The sequence below is a fragment of the Schistocerca americana genome, chromosome 4 (assembly GCF_021461395.2).
Source record: "Schistocerca americana isolate TAMUIC-IGC-003095 chromosome 4, iqSchAmer2.1, whole genome shotgun sequence".
Taxonomy (NCBI): domain Eukaryota; kingdom Metazoa; phylum Arthropoda; class Insecta; order Orthoptera; family Acrididae; genus Schistocerca; species Schistocerca americana.
Window position 1 is genome coordinate 308,853,609 of NC_060122.1, and position 16,782 is coordinate 308,870,390.

The window sequence follows — 16,782 nt, forward strand, 5'->3', positions numbered from 1 at the left end:
TTGGCGCCTACAATTTGAGTGAGCAGTATGCTGTTGAGCTTAATGAGTTTCAGTAAATAATAAGAGGAGTCAGGTATGAAATTTCAGTTGGTCTTGTGTAAACTGAAACTAAAGATGTCAGTGACTGTCCACCAGGTTTTGTGATGCAACTTATGTATCATGTTTGTTGCTGTGCCATTCTTATAAAGATTGCTATGGTATAAAATCTGACAGGATGTATACTCATTTTGTGTTGTGGAGTTACACCTCCAACCTGCCCTCAACATCATTCCCCAGGTTCCTTCCCAAGAACACCAACCTTTCAGCAAAAGACAAGACTGCCATGCACAACTTGAAAACAGATCCAGACCTCATCATCCTCCCTGCAGACAGAGGCTCCAACCACTGTTGTGATGAGTCACAGTGCTACCTGACAAAAGAGCTCTCCCAACTGTCTTGACTCCTCCACCGACAAGCTCTGCCAGAGTGGTCCCATCCCAGAAGTCCAACATAACCTCAAATCCCTACAGAAATACATAGGCCCTTTCCAGAACCTGTCCCTGAGTCCATCACCTTCCTCACCCCAACACAACCTTGCACACCCACCTTCTACATGTTCCTCCCCAAAATCCACAAACTCAACAATCTTGGACATCCCATTGTTTCTGGATTTTGTGCTCCCATTGAAAGAGTTTACATTCTTGTTGACCAACACCCCCAACAAATTGTTAGAAACCTGCCCTCCCACATCAAATATACGAACTACTTCCTTCACTGGCTTTCCACTATCCCCATCCTTTTACCTCATAGATCCCTACCCACCACTGTTGATGCCATCTCCCAATACATGAACAGCCCGTAAGCCCATGGCATTGCTGCTCTCAAACAGTTTCTCTCCCAACATCCTTCAGAGTCCAAACTCACCATCATATTCCTTTTATACATCCCAACTACTGAGCTACATCTACTTTACCTTTGGATGGAAGATTATCAAAGAAATCTGCAGCACTGCCATGGTCAGCCGCATGGCACTCTCCTGTGGCAACCTCTTTGTGTGCCGTGTGCCATCTTCCTAATTTCCCAAAACTCCCAATCTCTAGTCTGGTTCAGGTTCATCATCTGGGCTCAAATTGAAGACTCCATTTCCACATTCCTTCTCAACCACAGTGCCTTTTCTCCAATCTGCTTCATGTGGTCCTCTTCTATCCACTGCATCAGCTTCCTGGACACCCCTCCACCTCTCTGATGGCTCCATCCACAACTCTATCCACACTAAACCCACTAACCACCACAGTACCTGCATTTTAAAAGCTGCCATCCCTTCCACACCAAAATGTCTCCCTCATACTTCGTAGCCACCCATGGATGACGTATCTGCAGTGACAACTCCCTTGCCCAGTATGCTGAAGCCCTCACAAAGGTCGTCACATACAGGAAATACACCCCATACCCAGTACACAGACTTCGTATGTTGTATCCTCAAACAGCCTCAATCCTCCCACCACCCCCAAGAACCAGCTACAAAGGAGTGCCCTCCTCGTCATTCAGTATCACCGTGGACTAGAACAACCATACCATATCCTTCACCAGAGCTTTGATTATTTCTCATCCTGCCGTGAAATGAGGGACACCCTACTGAATATTCTTCCCACCACGCCTAAAGTAGTGTTTCATCACCCACTCAAGCTACAAAACAAACTAGTCCATCCCTACACCACTCCCCCTCACAACCCTTGGCAAAGGTATCCTCTCCCTGTAGCAGACCAAGGTGCAAGATCAACCCAATCCACCCATCCAGCACCTCTTATTTTTCTCACAGGATTATCCTATCCCATGAGAGGCCGTCATATACCAACTCTGCTGCAAACGCTGTACAGCCTTTTATGTTGGTATGACTACCAACCAGCTGCCGCCCAGGATGAATGCCAGTGCCAAACTGTTCAAGAACAAAGTTGGCCACCCAGTGGCACAATGTGCAGCTGAGCACAACATGCTCAGTTGACTGCTCCACAACCAGAGCCATTTGGATCCTTCCTGCCACCACCAGCTTCTCTGAATTCTGCAGATTGGTGTTGACCTTACAACAAAAACTCCGCACTCATAATTGTCCTGGCCTCAGTCTCAGGTAATCCACTGCCCTCGCACATTCCATGCCCCTCCTAGTTCATGTCCCCATGGCACCTTTGGTGTGAGTTGCTTCCTGCCGGATGCAACAATCATGCCAACCCATATGGCTGCACCCCTCTGAGTCACTAGCTAGCAACGGCTAGTCTCTCCACCTGCCTCCTCCATCTCCCTCTACCCACCCCATCTGACACTGCCCCCACCACAACCAGTCCACTTACCATAAAATAGAATTGGCAGAGTCAGTCTAGACAGCACCATGTATTTGGGGGGGGGGGGGGGGGGCAAAGGTGGGATTGTGGGATTGTATAGTTTACTCTGACCCGTCAAAGGGTAACTCCAAAAACTAGCAAGTTTCCTTTCTTTTGTGTGTGCCTTCTGGCATCTCAGTGCTTCTGCTTTTCGGTGAGTGTTGTAGACTGTAATGTATACAGTGGGAATCAGAAACAAAGAGCTCTTACTATGTGGCAGTGAGATGTGAATTGTTAACAGACCACCCCAGGGGGGCAAATACCACACCCCAACCAGCCCAGATGTCTGGAACTGTGCCTTGTATGTCCTCAATGTCTCTTGGGCAAAGTTGTTTCTAATTTTTTGTACATGGTGGGCAAATAAAACTGGCCCGGAAACTATTTTATTCACTTTAAGATAGGGGTCCCTACTTACATCATCTAACATGGGTGCAAATTATGTAAGTCTGGTTGTTTACCTTAAAGTCCCTAAAATACTTTCTGGGCCAGATTTATTTTGCTCTCCCTGTGTAGAAGTACTTCCAATCGGATGAAAGTACATCTGCAAGTAATAACTGCCATCCAGCAAATAGGCTGGAAGAGCTTAGGTGGATATATGTTTGCAAGTTTATAAAAAAAATTGACAAGGATTAATTGCTTTTATGATATGATGTGTGGGCTACTGTAAGACCATAGTAGATAATTCTCCAGTGTAATCAGTGGTTGCTGAGGAAGAAATTTGTATATATTGGGAGTTTACTGGGCATGGATGGTTAAAATTGTATGAGGGTCCATTACCAGGCCTGCACTGATCTCCAGTAATATGTTTTTCTGCTTCTGCAATACGCCAAGTCCACATGAACTCAGTCAGCTTGCATTTGTGGCATTGATGCCATTCAGTAACTCACATTTATTGGTGAGAGATGACAGATATCAATATCACTACAATTTTGAAACTTCTTTTGTTGTTTTAGCTATATTTCACTCACAGTAATGTGTGGTTTAAAACATAGCAATTGGTTGCCTGCATGCTGTCTGACTTTTTCAGTACAAGATTTGTGAATCAAATTCTCGTGCTAAACAAGTAGCATCATGTCACGATGAGTGTTACAGATTTTGTGAAGGTAAATGGTTTCTTACGAAACTAAGGTTTCACAGTACCAAATACGAAAAAAATCAGACGAGAACCATTATGGAACTAAAAAAAAAAATCACACAAAATGAAAATTAGCAGTTTTCTTTTTTCACGCGGATAGCAAAACTCTTAAGGGAAAAATTAAGTTAATAAAATGTTGTGGTATAGTCTTAAATATGTTAAGGTATTTTCACAGTGTGAAAATAAGAGACGTGGATTTTCTTTCTTTCCCAGAGTTGACAGTCAGTCCATTCAAGTATGGCATACTTGAACGATCATGAGGGAAGTTGACTGCAGTTGTTCCCTGTGTGCAAAGTGGCTACATTGACATGTCCCAAACTTTCATGGAAGTACATGCACCAAACAGTTTGAGCGAACATAAGCATCAGATGCAGACCTCTATTGGCAAGAGATGTGTTACATGTGAGGAGCTGCTGACCATTGTACTCCATTTTTTTAAACTTCGTATGCTCAGTCATTGTGCTAATTGGTCTACTGGTGGCACTCTGCAATTTATGAATGATGCCCTCTGCTGATTTCATGCGATTTTTTACAACCAACCTCTGCAATGCTCAGCATCGCAGTTCGTCAGTGTATGAGATCTGAGGTCTGCCAAGTCTTGGTTCAACTGTGAATGTTCCTTTGCATTTACACTTTAGAGTCACATAATCAGCAATTCACTTGGGCAGCTTCAGAAGTGTTGAAATGTCACTGATGGATTTGTTACTCAGGTGACATTCAATGACTAGTCCACCTTCCAAGTTGCTGAGCTCTAATGACCAGTCCACTCTGTTGTTATTGCTTCTCTAATGACAATACAATACTCTTCATCTCCTTTTAGACTGGGAGATCCACCTTTTGTGAGATCAAGTGGTAAACTCGGCATTAAGTATGGAGGTCTGGATACTTTTGGTCAAATAGTGCAGATATATTTTGCATTTATTTTTTGTGGGTTGGGATGTTATGGTATTCGGTCTCGCTACACTGACCTCATTGTTAAATAACTCCTGTATCTGTCATGATGCCATTGATACTATCATTTTTTTTTCTTTTTTGCCCACGTTGCCTCCACATCTCCCTACCTCCTCTCCCCACTAGTGGAGAAGTTCACCGTGTAGTTCAGGTGTTGTCAGATGAGTAGATAAACCAGATTTTTGGAAAGCTTAGCAAATATTCATACTTGTTTATATGCCCATCAGCCACTCAATCCTTTGTCTATTTGTTGAATGGTTACCTACATTTCTCCCATTGTTTGTAGTTCATTAACGACTTTCCAGTATCATATTAATAGTGTTCTTTTTACTTATTTTTCTTTTATCATTTAACATCTTGTCAACAGTATGAACATAGGATCAGTCATCAACTTAATTTTGAGCTTAACAAGAGGAAACTCAGTTGTGGCCTCGCTGAGTATACATACATGTTAATTCTTTGGAGATCCAAAGAGAAACTGGATCTCAATATCTGTGCCAGTTCATGAACCTAGCACTTCTGTTTTGTACCATGCTAGTATCAGGACACTTTTATGACAGCTAAGTGTAGGATGTATACATAGTAACAAAAAATATTTACAACTTCTGTTGTATGCCAGAGATACTTTGCAAGGTTTTTAAAGATAGTTGCATGTGAGGCCAGGGACTTTGTCTAAAGTTGAACTTCATTTGGGTATGACAAAGCGACTATGGTTATAGATAGAGGCATTTGGAGAAGAAGTTACCTGGAAATTGGATGCAAGGATATGTTTTACATGAGCAGAAATATAAGAATTACCTTTAATGTTCAAAATCATTGCTGAAATCAGAAACTTAATGTTTTTGGTTCACCTACTGTTGTCTCATTATCAGAAGATTGTCAATGATTTATGGGTGAGTCATAATATGACAAGAAGTACATTTTTTAACTGTAAATATGGTACTGCATAAAATGAATGGGGAACAGCAAGACTGGATTATTTAAATTTGTTACATAGAGCTTTGTGTTCAATGTATATCTTGAATCAATGGTTATACAAGTACTCGTAATTTATCCACAGATTCCCCTGTGCTACAACAGCTAAATTACTGATTCAATGTGGTGCAGATGTGAACGCAATGGACAGTAACAGAAATACTCCATTACACGTGATAGTTAGCTATCAGAAGCCAATTAGGTAAGTTTCGTGTATCAGGTACATACATTTGACTCTAGAACAAAAATATGTAATGTCATTTAGTGAATCATCTTACTTTACATGTAAGTGTGCACACATGTAAAAAAAAAAAAAAAAAAAAAGAACTATGTGCTTGAAAAGCTCATTGGCCTACCAAATTAAAATTTGTATTTGATATGATTAGTATTTTGTTAACAGAAATCAGTGCCAACTGTGATTTCTTGGTGTTATTACAATAATATTGTATCTCCAAAATTTAACATTCAATTCTCTTTTTTTCTGAAATATTGAGAAAAATGGATTCATTGTATCTCACTTTCATTCTGCAGTGACTTCTTGACGCTCCATGCAATTATAATGGATTTGACTGAAGCTGGAGCTCATATGGACACAGTCAACAATCATGGGGAAACACCGTTTCAAGCAGCAACATCAGGTATATGGCAGTTGTGAATTTTGTGGAGACATGTTGTCATTTCACTACATGACCTGCAACACTACGACACAGAGAGATTGAAATCAAGTAATCTAATGTAAAAATGATGACATACAGTAATGAAAGTGTCTCTACAGCATGTATCATCTAGTGTATTATGATGACCTCATCTTGTTCAGTTATTTTGAAATATAAGTACAGCTGATTTGGCTTTTTATGAAAAGGAAAGTTGGTACAACGGAGATGCTGAGTTTCAGATGAGCACAACAAAAAGACTGTCACAAATATGGATTTCAGCTGTTAAGGCCTTCGTCAAATTTAGACAAGAGACAAACACTTACAAACTCACGCAAACACAACTGACACACACGTGACTGCAGTCTCAGGCAACTGAGGCCACACCGTGAGTAGCAGCACCAGTGCATGATCGGAGTGGGTGGGTGTAAGGAGGAGGCTGGGCTGTGGAGGGGGAGGGATGGTAGGGTAGGGGTGGTGGACTGTGATGTGCTGTTAGAGAATGCACAGGGACAAGGTGTAAAGAGGGTAGGGCAGCTAATGCAGTCAGGAGATTAGATGGAGGTGCAGTGGAGTTTTGGGGAAAGAGGGGGGGATGGGGGTATAGCAGAATAGGAGAGAAGTATAAAGACTGGGTGTGATGGTGGAATGAGGGCTGTGTTTGACTGGAATGGGAGAGGACAATGACTAACGAAGGTTGAATCCAGGAGGGTTACAGGAATGTAGGTTATACTGCAGAGAAAGTTCCCACCTGTGCAATTCAGAAAACCTGCAGTCATTAAATGAAGGGTGTCCTGTTTGGCAGTGTGCTCAACAACAGGGCAGTCCACTTGTTTCTTGGCCACAGTTTGTCGGTGGCCCTTCATGTGGACAGACAGCTTGTTGGTTGTCATGCCCACATAGAATGCAGCACAGTGGTTGCAGCTTAGCTTGTAGATCACATGACTGGTATCACAGGTAGCCCTGCCTTTGATGGGATAGGTGATTTTTGTGACCAAATTGGAGTAGGTGGTGATGGGAGGATGTACGAGACAGGACTATTACAGGGGTATGAGCCAGGAGGTAACGGGTTGGGGGCAGGGGTTGTGTAGGGATGGGCGGGTATATTGTGTAGTTTCGGTGGACGGCAGAATACCACTGTGGGAGGGGTGGGAAGGATAGTGGACAGGACATTTCTCATTTCAGGGCACGACAAGAGGTAGTCGAAACTGTGGCAGAGAATGTAATTCAGTTGCTCCAGTCCTGCGTGGTACTGAGTTATGAGGGGAATGCTGCACTCGTATCTTCTACATGTTTCCTAAAGTCCATAAATCCAACCACCCAGGATGCCCTATTGTGGTCTGTTACTGTGCCCCCACTGAGAGAATCTCTGCTCTTGTAGACCAACACTTTCAACCTATTACCCAGAACTTACCTGCCTATAAAAAAGATACCAACCATTTCCTCCACTGCCTCTCCACAGTTCGTGTCCCTTTACCTCACGGTGCCCTGCTCGTCATTATTGATGCCACCTCCCTTCACACTAACATCCCTAATGCCCATGGCTTTACCGCTATTGAACACTACCTTTCCCAACACCCAACAGATTCCAATCAATCAACCTTCTTCCTAGTCACTATGACTAACAATATCCTCAACCACAATTTCTTTTCCTTTGAAGGTTTTGCCTGCAAACAAATATGGGGTATGGCAATGGGCACCCACATGGCACCATTCTATGCCGACCTATTCATGGGCCATCTAGAAGAATCCTTCCTAAACATCCATAATCCTAAACCCCTCCCTTGGTTCAGACTCATTGATGACATGTTTGCAATTTGGATCGAGGGTGAAGACACCCTATCCACATTCCTCCAGAGCCTCAACAACTTCCCCATTTGCTTCACCTGGTCCTACTCAACCCAACAATCCACTTTCCTAGATGTTAACGCCCACCTCAAAGATGGCTACATCAGTACCTCCATCCATATCAGACCTACTAACCACCAGCAATACCTCCACTTCGACAGCTGCCAGCCATTCCATACTAAGAAGTCCCTTCCATACTTTAGGGTCTCACTGAAGCCTTCACAAACCGTAATTATCCTCTCAACCTTGTACAAAACCAAATCTCCCATGCCTTATCTTCCCAGTCTCCCACTATCCACAAAGCCCCACCATCCAGCCACAGAGGATCATTTCCCTCGTAACTCATTACCACCCAGGATTGGAGCAACTGAATTACATTCTCTGTCAGAAATTTGACTACCTTTCGTCATGGCCTGAAACGAGAAATGCCCTGCCCACTATCTTTCCCACCCCTCCCACAGTGATATTCCACTGTCCATTGAACCTACACAATATACTCGTCCATCCCTATACAACCCCTGTTCCCAACCCCTTACCTCTTGGCTCATACCCCTGCAACAGACCTGCCTAGATGCAAGACCTGTCCCATACATCCTCCTACTCCAGTCCAGTCACAAACATCATCTACCCCATCAAAGGCAGGGCTACCGGTGTAACCAGTAATGTAATCTACAAGCTATGCAACCACTGTGCTGCATTCTATGTGGGCATGACAACCAACAAGCTGTCTGTCCACATGAATGGCCATCGACAAACTGTGGCCAAGAAACAAGTGGACCACCCTGCTGCTTAGCAAGCTACCAAACATTACATCCTTCATTTCAATGACTGCTTCACAGCCTGTGCCACATCGATCCTTTCCACAGACACCAGGTTTTCTGAATTGTGCAGGTGGGAACTTTTCATGCAATATATCCTACGTTCCCGTAACCCTCTTGGGCTCAACCTTCGTTAGTCATTGTCCTCTCCCATTCCAGCCCAACACAGCCCTCATTCCACCTTCACACCCAGTATTTTCGCTTCTCTTCTTTTCCACTATATACCCCCCCCCCCCCTCCTCTTCTTTCCCCACAACTCCACTGCCCTTGGTCTAACCTTCTGACTGCATTAGCTGCCCTAGCCTCTTCCCACCTCGTCCCTGTGCATTCTCAAACAGCAAATAACAGTCCGCCACCCCTACCCTACTATCCCTGACCCTCCCCAGCCCTTACCCCCACCCACTCCCATCATGCACTGGTGCTGCTGCTCGCAGTGTGGCCTCAATTGCCTGAGACTGCAGTCGTGTGTGTGTGTGTGTGTGTGTGTGTGTGTGAGAGAGAGAGAGAGAGAGAGAGAGAGAGAGAGAGAGAGAGAGAGAGAGTTGCGTTTGCGTAAGTGTTTATGTGTGTATGTCTGTTGTGTAATTTTGACAAAGACCTTACCAGCCAAAAGCTATCTTTGTGACAATCTTTTTGTTGTAACTACCTGTGACTCAGCATCTCCGCTATATGATAACAACTTTCCTTTTCATAATATTGATACATTCCATCCTGGATCTTCCATTGTTTGATTTGACTTTTTATAACGTCATTTTATTGGGGCAGATATTGCCTTGACTCTTTAAACTGTAATATGGTGTGATATTACTTTGCACTCTAACCAACTGAATATTTAAGACAACTGATTTTCCTACAGTGGATCACATCAATGTGATGTATGGGGGGAACCCACAAGTAACCAGAATTTCTTTATAAAAATTGTACACCCCCCCCCCCCCCCCCAATCCGCTCAAATACACCTTAAGTATCCTTCAAAGTCCTCTGCGTTACTGTTAAAGAATTTGTCCAGATGTTCATTCCAGTGTTGGAAGCATCTTTTAATTTTGTCCTCTGTGACATTTGCTGGCACCCCTGTGATGTTGGGTTTTACATTTTTGACATCTGCAAAACACTTTCCTTTAAAGTCCCTTTGCATCCAAGGGAACAGGAGGAAGTCGGCGAACAGGGTGCAGTGTCAAGATAGTCAAACCCCCCCTCGCCCCCGCCCCTGCGGGTCTGGGGATTAGATTAGCCCCTCGGTATTGCTGCCTGTCGTAAGACGCGACTAAAAGGAGTCTCACACATTTCAGCCTTTATGTGATGGTCCCCTGTAGGGTTTGACCTCCATATTTCCAAATTTTCCTGAAGAGCGAACCAATTGGGGCAGGGCGCCTTACGTGGTGCATTGTGTCCATCTTGCGTTGAGGTCTTTAGCCCCCTTTCTCATTGTTGCATTGCAGTCCCACTCATTCTCCATCTCTTGGGTGAGGATACATTCCTGAGTGTGATTTCCACCATGCATAGTGCAGTGTCGCTTTCTGCGCCGCCACCGACCATGGACTTCTCTGCGCCTGATATCCAGCATGGTAGCTGGTCCGTTATGGTGGGGCCGCCATGTATCCTGTTGGTTGTAGCCCCCCTGACAACACAAAGATCGCTCTGCTGATGCCTGTGCCGTGTACTCCTCACATATGCCAGGGAGTAGATGCCTGTCACCCTGGGGCATCGGGACTCCCGGCAATGACCATCCTGCCAGGGTGGCCCTTGCTGAGGCTGGATAGTGTCCGTGGGGTGGGCCCTTGGTCAGAGTAGGTACCATCAGGGCGGATGACAAGCAATGAAGCGTGGCACATCTTCTCTTGCTGGTGGCCAGCCACTGGCAGTTTCTAAGCGTTCGAGGGCTCACTACAATGCGCAGAGGTATGACCCCAAATCGTTCCCCTCCCTGGCCACACCGTGGGAGGGGCGAAAGGCTAAGGATGGCAGTGAGACTTATTTGCCCCAGTTCCTAGTTTGTACGAGAGCTGATTGGGAGTCTTTCATGATGATGAAGCCTCAGTTCTGTGTCGAGCATTTAGAGGGCAAGTTTGGGCCGGTGGAGGGCTTGTCCAAAATGTGCTCTGGGGCAGTTTCAACAATAACTGCATCCTCTGCCTAGTCATGGGCATTACTCACTTGTGATAGGTTGGGGGACGTTTCTGTTACCATCATGCCCCGTAAGAACTTAAATATGGTCCAGGGCATTATATTCCACAGGGACTTTCTTTTTCAGTTTGATGACTATCTGCGTGCCAACTTGGAGCGGCGAGGTGTACATTTCGTCCGGCGCATTCATCGAGGTCAGAGGGATAATCAGGTTGCCACCGGTGCCTTCATCTTGGCCTTCGAGGGTGATACATTGCCTGAGAAGGTCAAGATGATGGTCTGCCGCTGTGATGTCAAGCCCTATATCCTACCCCCGATGTGGTACTTTAAGTGCTGAAAGTTTGCCCATATGTCTTCCCACTGTACTTCCAGCCTCACAAGTCGAGATTGCAGAAGCCCATCACATCCCAATACTCCATGTGCCCCGTCTCCCATCTGCAGACGTGCCAACTCTCCCGATTTAAGCGGGGGACTCCCGATTTTTTCCTTCTTCCTCCCGATCTCCCGACCGTGATGACTGATCTCCCGATTTTCAGAGCAGTTTCAATACTTTTCTTACTATTTGAAAATCCTGCGCCTTCGATATATTGATGGATGACAAGGTATGGCTGCTACTTTTCTACGTTAACTTGGAATATTCGTGCGGTGGCTGTCGGGAGCGGCAGTAGGCGTTGCTCGTGCTTCGTATCTACAAGGAAGTAAGGAACTTATCGTTGGCAGTGTTTGGAGACGAATGAATATCTTTCAACTAGTGTCAATTTCCTCCGCTTCTTTTAGCACCAGTGCAGTCGTAAAGTTATCATGGACAAGGAGTAGTCGATAGTCGTTCCGAGCGAAGTGATTAGCGTTGTTGTGTCTACAAGGCAGTGTTGCCAAGTTGGGGGATTTCCGTAGAGGGAAGTTAGAGGGATAGATGTTTCATGGGGAAAAATATTTAGGGTTACTACCCTCCCCTCACTGGCCCTCCCCTCGACATTTCATTCTGGACTCCTGTTGACCCCCCTCCCCCCTTACCTGATGGTGTGATAAATTATTTAGGGGAATTTGAAGTGCAATATAGGGAGAAACGGTGCGCCAGGGTTGGCATAACTGCTACAAGACCATTGTCTAGAATGTAGGACCATTGTGTTCTCGGTTCTGCTGCGCGATTTGTGTACTCTGTAGTAGTTGTTGGCTGCATATCTTGGAGGTATTGATTATTTTTTGTGCGGAATGGCGAAGAAATACGATGCAGTGTTCAGAAATGTGTATAAGGAAGAGTATCCGTGTTTAAGTGAATCTAGGAGGGGACAAAATTACGCATTTTGTAGTGTATGTAGACGTGACTTTTCAGTGGCTCATGGCGGGAAATGCAACTTTCTTAAACATGTGCAAACTAAAAAACACAAGGAGGGTGTCCACTGTGTAGAACGGAACCAGAAACTTAACTTCTCGTGTAAACCCCAACCCCAAAGCGTAGATTCTGTGTCGAATGCCGAGGCTTTATTTACCTCATTTATTGTAGAGCATAACTTGACTATAAACTGACGACCACGCTGGGACTTTGTTTCGCAAAATGTTTCCCGATTCCGAAACTGCGAAACGATATGGGTGTGCCAGAACAAAAACAACCGCTATCCTTACGGAAATGTGCATGGAAGAAAAAGTGAAAATTATTACCCATTTGCAGTCGAATCCATTCGCTATTTTTACCGATGGTAGTAATATAACGGACTTAAGTTATATCCTATTATCGTATCATTCTTCAGCCCTGAACTCCATGAAATTCAAAATTGCCTACAATCTGTGCCTAATTTAAAAGGGGATGCCACTGGAGCTAATATTGCTTATCTTCTACTTTCAACTTTACGAGAATTCTGTATTCCATTAAAAAACTGTCTTGCTTTTGGTGCCATGCAAATATAGGTTGCATTATGAAATGAAAACGTGTGATCATTTAACAGTGATTTATTCATGCAAAAGCTGTGCCAATGTCAAAACAGAAATCCAATAGACGTTAATTTGTTTTCTCGGATCGTAATTTTGAACTGTAGTTCTCTTGAGAGTGCTTCACATGAATGTGTGTGAATCCAACAGGGTGTATACAACCCGGGACAACCGGGAAAAACCTGGGAATTTTTTCATCCGGGAGAAAACCGGGAAAAACTCGGGAATTTTTAGGAATTCCGGAAATTTTTCAATGTTGTAGCATTCAGTTAAATTTTTGTAATTTTGACTGGTAAGAATTGATTCTGTAGCAAAGAATGTTACTGTATCCTGCTACTGGAGAATGATACTGCAGCAATAAAATATAAACGAGAGGAAAAAAATAAAACCTTAGTGGAAAAGGAAATGCGCAATTTACAACAACAAAACATCATGCTCGCACAAGCGTCTGCAAATAACAACAATATGTCAAAGGCAGTAGGGTGAAGACTATGTAATCTTCGTAACAATAAACTGCTTGCTATGAGCATGGCGCCACAACTGTTCACATTAGGTTCGTTTGACCAGTTGCAAGCGGGCTGATGCGCATGCGCAGTTGACTCGCGTGTAAGCAGTACCTTTTCCCGCTTCCCACCACTTGAAGTGTGGTTGTTAGCTGTATCGGCAGAAGTAGCAAGCAGCCAGATGCAAACAAGGAAAATTTTTCTCGCGCGCCCTAGCTGCCAGACTCGTGCATGCGCAGTGTTGTCCGAGTTGTAGTGGGGAGGGGGTTGGTCTCCACGTGACCCGTGTTTAAGTCACGTCATTTCGCTGCTTCTCTTTGTTTACAGCTCACACGTCAAATGGAAACAAAACGGATTTCTGTGGCCGGGAGCTATCAAGTGAATTAAAATACATTCACATAATTACGGAGGTCAAAAATATTATTATTAGTTTCAGTCTTCCGATTTTATTTTATTTCCAAGTTAATAGCAGTCAAGCATTAATCGCCTTGCAGAACAATGAACTTATTTTTGCAAGTTCGCTAAAGAAATTTGGCTTTATTAATCTTTCCGCTGAGGCAATCACTTTATTTGAAACGAAGTGTTTCATTCCACATTATTGACTAGTTCTAACTGTATGCTGAATTTCAAGTCCACGTTATCGCCTTCTGCCATAATAAAGAACCAAAATTAGAGTGTGGAGTACTGGTACTCCAAGAAAATTTACATCCCAAAAACCACACTGAAAAGCTTATGGCACCTACTTCATTGTGAATCTGGAAAAAACCAATGTGCACTTCAATCTGAATTACGCATTTTAGTATGGTTTACGAAATTCCGATGCTCTTGGGAGTATCCTCTGAAGCCCTGTTTCTTTTAGAGTGTAATGTAAGCTCTCTTAGTGCTTTATACATACGAACATGCGGGTTTTCTACACCACTGCAGATGCGCACGTCCGATAATGCCTATTTTCTGGCGCTCTCTGGCAACTGGTAAATCGAAACTATTTCTATTTGTCTCCGGATAGTATTGCGAACGGTAGTTAGAAAACGTTATTTTCAAAGTAATTTCTTTTTACGCAAGATGAATTATGTTATATGTGAGAAAGTGGGATGGATTTTTAAATCACAGAGCGTTTCAAACTGAACAGTCTGAGGATGAGCCACTTACAAGAATTTCGAGCCCAGACATTTATGTCATTATTTTAAATTTACTGGCACATTTGTGTGATGCATCTTAAAGTATAACACACGCAAAAAAGATCAATATTACATGTGAAATCTTAGCTTCTGTTGTAGCTTGTTGATCTTGGAGATAAATATTATATGTGAAAGCTTAGCTTTTCTTGTAGCCATACTAGGTACATTAATATAAACGCTTAACTTTTCCTCTTTGTGTGTTCGCGCTACGTAACCAGAGATCTTGCTATTGGGTGACCATTACACGTGTCCTATGCTCTCAATATCTGTTGTCATCGGCTGGCGAAATCACGTGGCATGAGATATGATTGGCTTACAAAAGGACATCGCAACCTCAGTTTCAACGCTCCAGAAACTAATGTGCCGTGTTTGGTGCAATTCGAATTTATTCTTTCATAATACGGAAATATGAAGCATATATGTTGCTGCAAATTAAAGGTCTTTCCAAAACTTCTTTCCTTTGTTTCATTAAAAGTCTTTCTATAACTTCTCTCCCCCGTCTTTATTTATTTTTTTAAAAATTTTTTTCTGGGAAGTTCTTCACGAGTGTATGAAACGTTAACCATTCAAAGTATTCATATGTTTTGCAGTTCCGAGGGAAAATCTACGGAAAACCTACTGTCACTTAGCACGGAAAAAGTGTATTTTCGCCCAGGAAAAAGCATGTTTTTTAAACGGGATATCCGGGAAAAATCCGGGAATTTTTTTCCATGTCCCCGTAGACACCCTGATCCAAGGAATCCTGCAGAGCTCATCATTCATGTTGTTCAGCGTGTTGAATGATAAATTATAAAGTCTGAAGGCTCAGGTATGTCCATTATTTGCTATTTACATGCAAATAATAAAGCAAATGTAATTGAGTTCTTACAGGTATGGAATTATTGCAACTTTAATCATCAGAGATGTGTTGTAATACACAATAGTACACTGCTAAAATTCTCCTGACTTTTCACTTTTGAAAGTTGGCATGTCTGCATCTGTGTCAACTGCAGAGAGCATCATTCACCTTGCTTGCCAGACTGCAGGATTTTACAGAAAGAAAGACTACACCCCCCCCCCCCCCCCCTCGACCGTGGGGCCTCTACCCTCCCTGTTGTTCCTGCACCAACTACTTCAGGAACAACACCCCCTCAACCATCTGGGACATCTATCCCCACTTCTAAGCCGGAGCAGCATACCACTTCTTCGACTCCTCTTGCTAGGGTCCTTGAGTCACTCACTTCCCAGGTTCTCACCAGTGGTACAGCTGACACCTGCCAGTGACTGAAGCAACCATAGGTAGCTCGTCATAGGGCTTCACGGTCCTCCTTAGTCCCTGAGACTGAATCAGTGAAGCCCTCCCAGCGGGGCAAACCTAACGGGCAGCGAGAGAAACCAAAAAAGCAAAAGACCCCCAAAAGCCAAGACACTGCAGTGGAACTCACACCACCACTACCTACAAGAGATTGTGGCGTCTGCTGAGGATCTAGACCTCACCGGACCCTCAGACACGATAGATATAGATTGTTCAGGCAGTGAGTCAGTGGCAGCAGGTGACCCTGAGGTGTAAACCGCCTCATTGAATGTTCAATGCCTTCCCAGCCTCACAATGCTATTATCCTCCAGTGGAATTGCGGCAGATTTTTCCACCATCTTGCTGAGCTCCAACAACTTCTCAGCCTTCACCCTTTCTTCTGCATTGCTCTCTAGGAAACTTGGTTCCTGACGATGCGAACCTCCACCCTTCATGGCTATCGGGGTTATTATAAGAATCGGGCTGCTTGTGAGAGTGTATCTGGTGGAGTCTGCACCTGTGTCCTTAACACTCTTTACAGTGAGTGTGTTCCTCTTCAAACACCTGTAGAGGCTGTCACTGTTAGGGTGTGGGCACCTCAGGCTGTTACTGTCTGCAGTCTCTATCTTCAACTGGATGGTGATGTCCCACAGCATGTATTGGCTGCGCTGATAGCCCAACTGCTACCACCTTTTCTGTTACTGGGCGACTTTAACACCCATAACCCTTTGTGGGGTGGATTGGTGGCAACAGGCTGAGGCACTGTCGTTGAGCAAGTGTTGGCACAGCTTGACCTTTCTCTGTTAAATAATGGTGCCTCCACTCATTTCAGTGTGGCGTATGGCACATACTCAGCCATCAACCTTTTGGTCTGCAGCCCTTGCCTTCTACCCTCTGTCCTCTGTCTAATGGAGTGTGACGACTTGTGGAACACCTCATCGCCTTTAAACGGCTCCATGCCTGAGCCCATTGCCTTATTCACCATCGGAAGCAGGAGTGCTGGGAAAGGTATGTCTTCACCATTGGTGTCCATACCTTTCCATC

General features: G+C 44.1%; 1 protein-coding gene across 2 annotated transcripts in view; it reads left to right on the plus strand.

Moving 5' to 3' along the window:
- The window catches only part of LOC124612856 (protein fem-1 homolog B), a 66,432-nt gene that overhangs the window by 40,581 nt on the left and 9,069 nt on the right, over positions 1-16,782 (plus strand). For both annotated transcript variants that reach the window (XM_047141285.1, XM_047141286.1), the window contains exons 8-9: positions 5,501-5,617; positions 5,947-6,053. In XM_047141285.1, the coding sequence (XP_046997241.1) occupies positions 5,501-5,617; positions 5,947-6,053 (224 nt within the window). The remainder of the gene's footprint in view (positions 1-5,500; positions 5,618-5,946; positions 6,054-16,782) is intronic.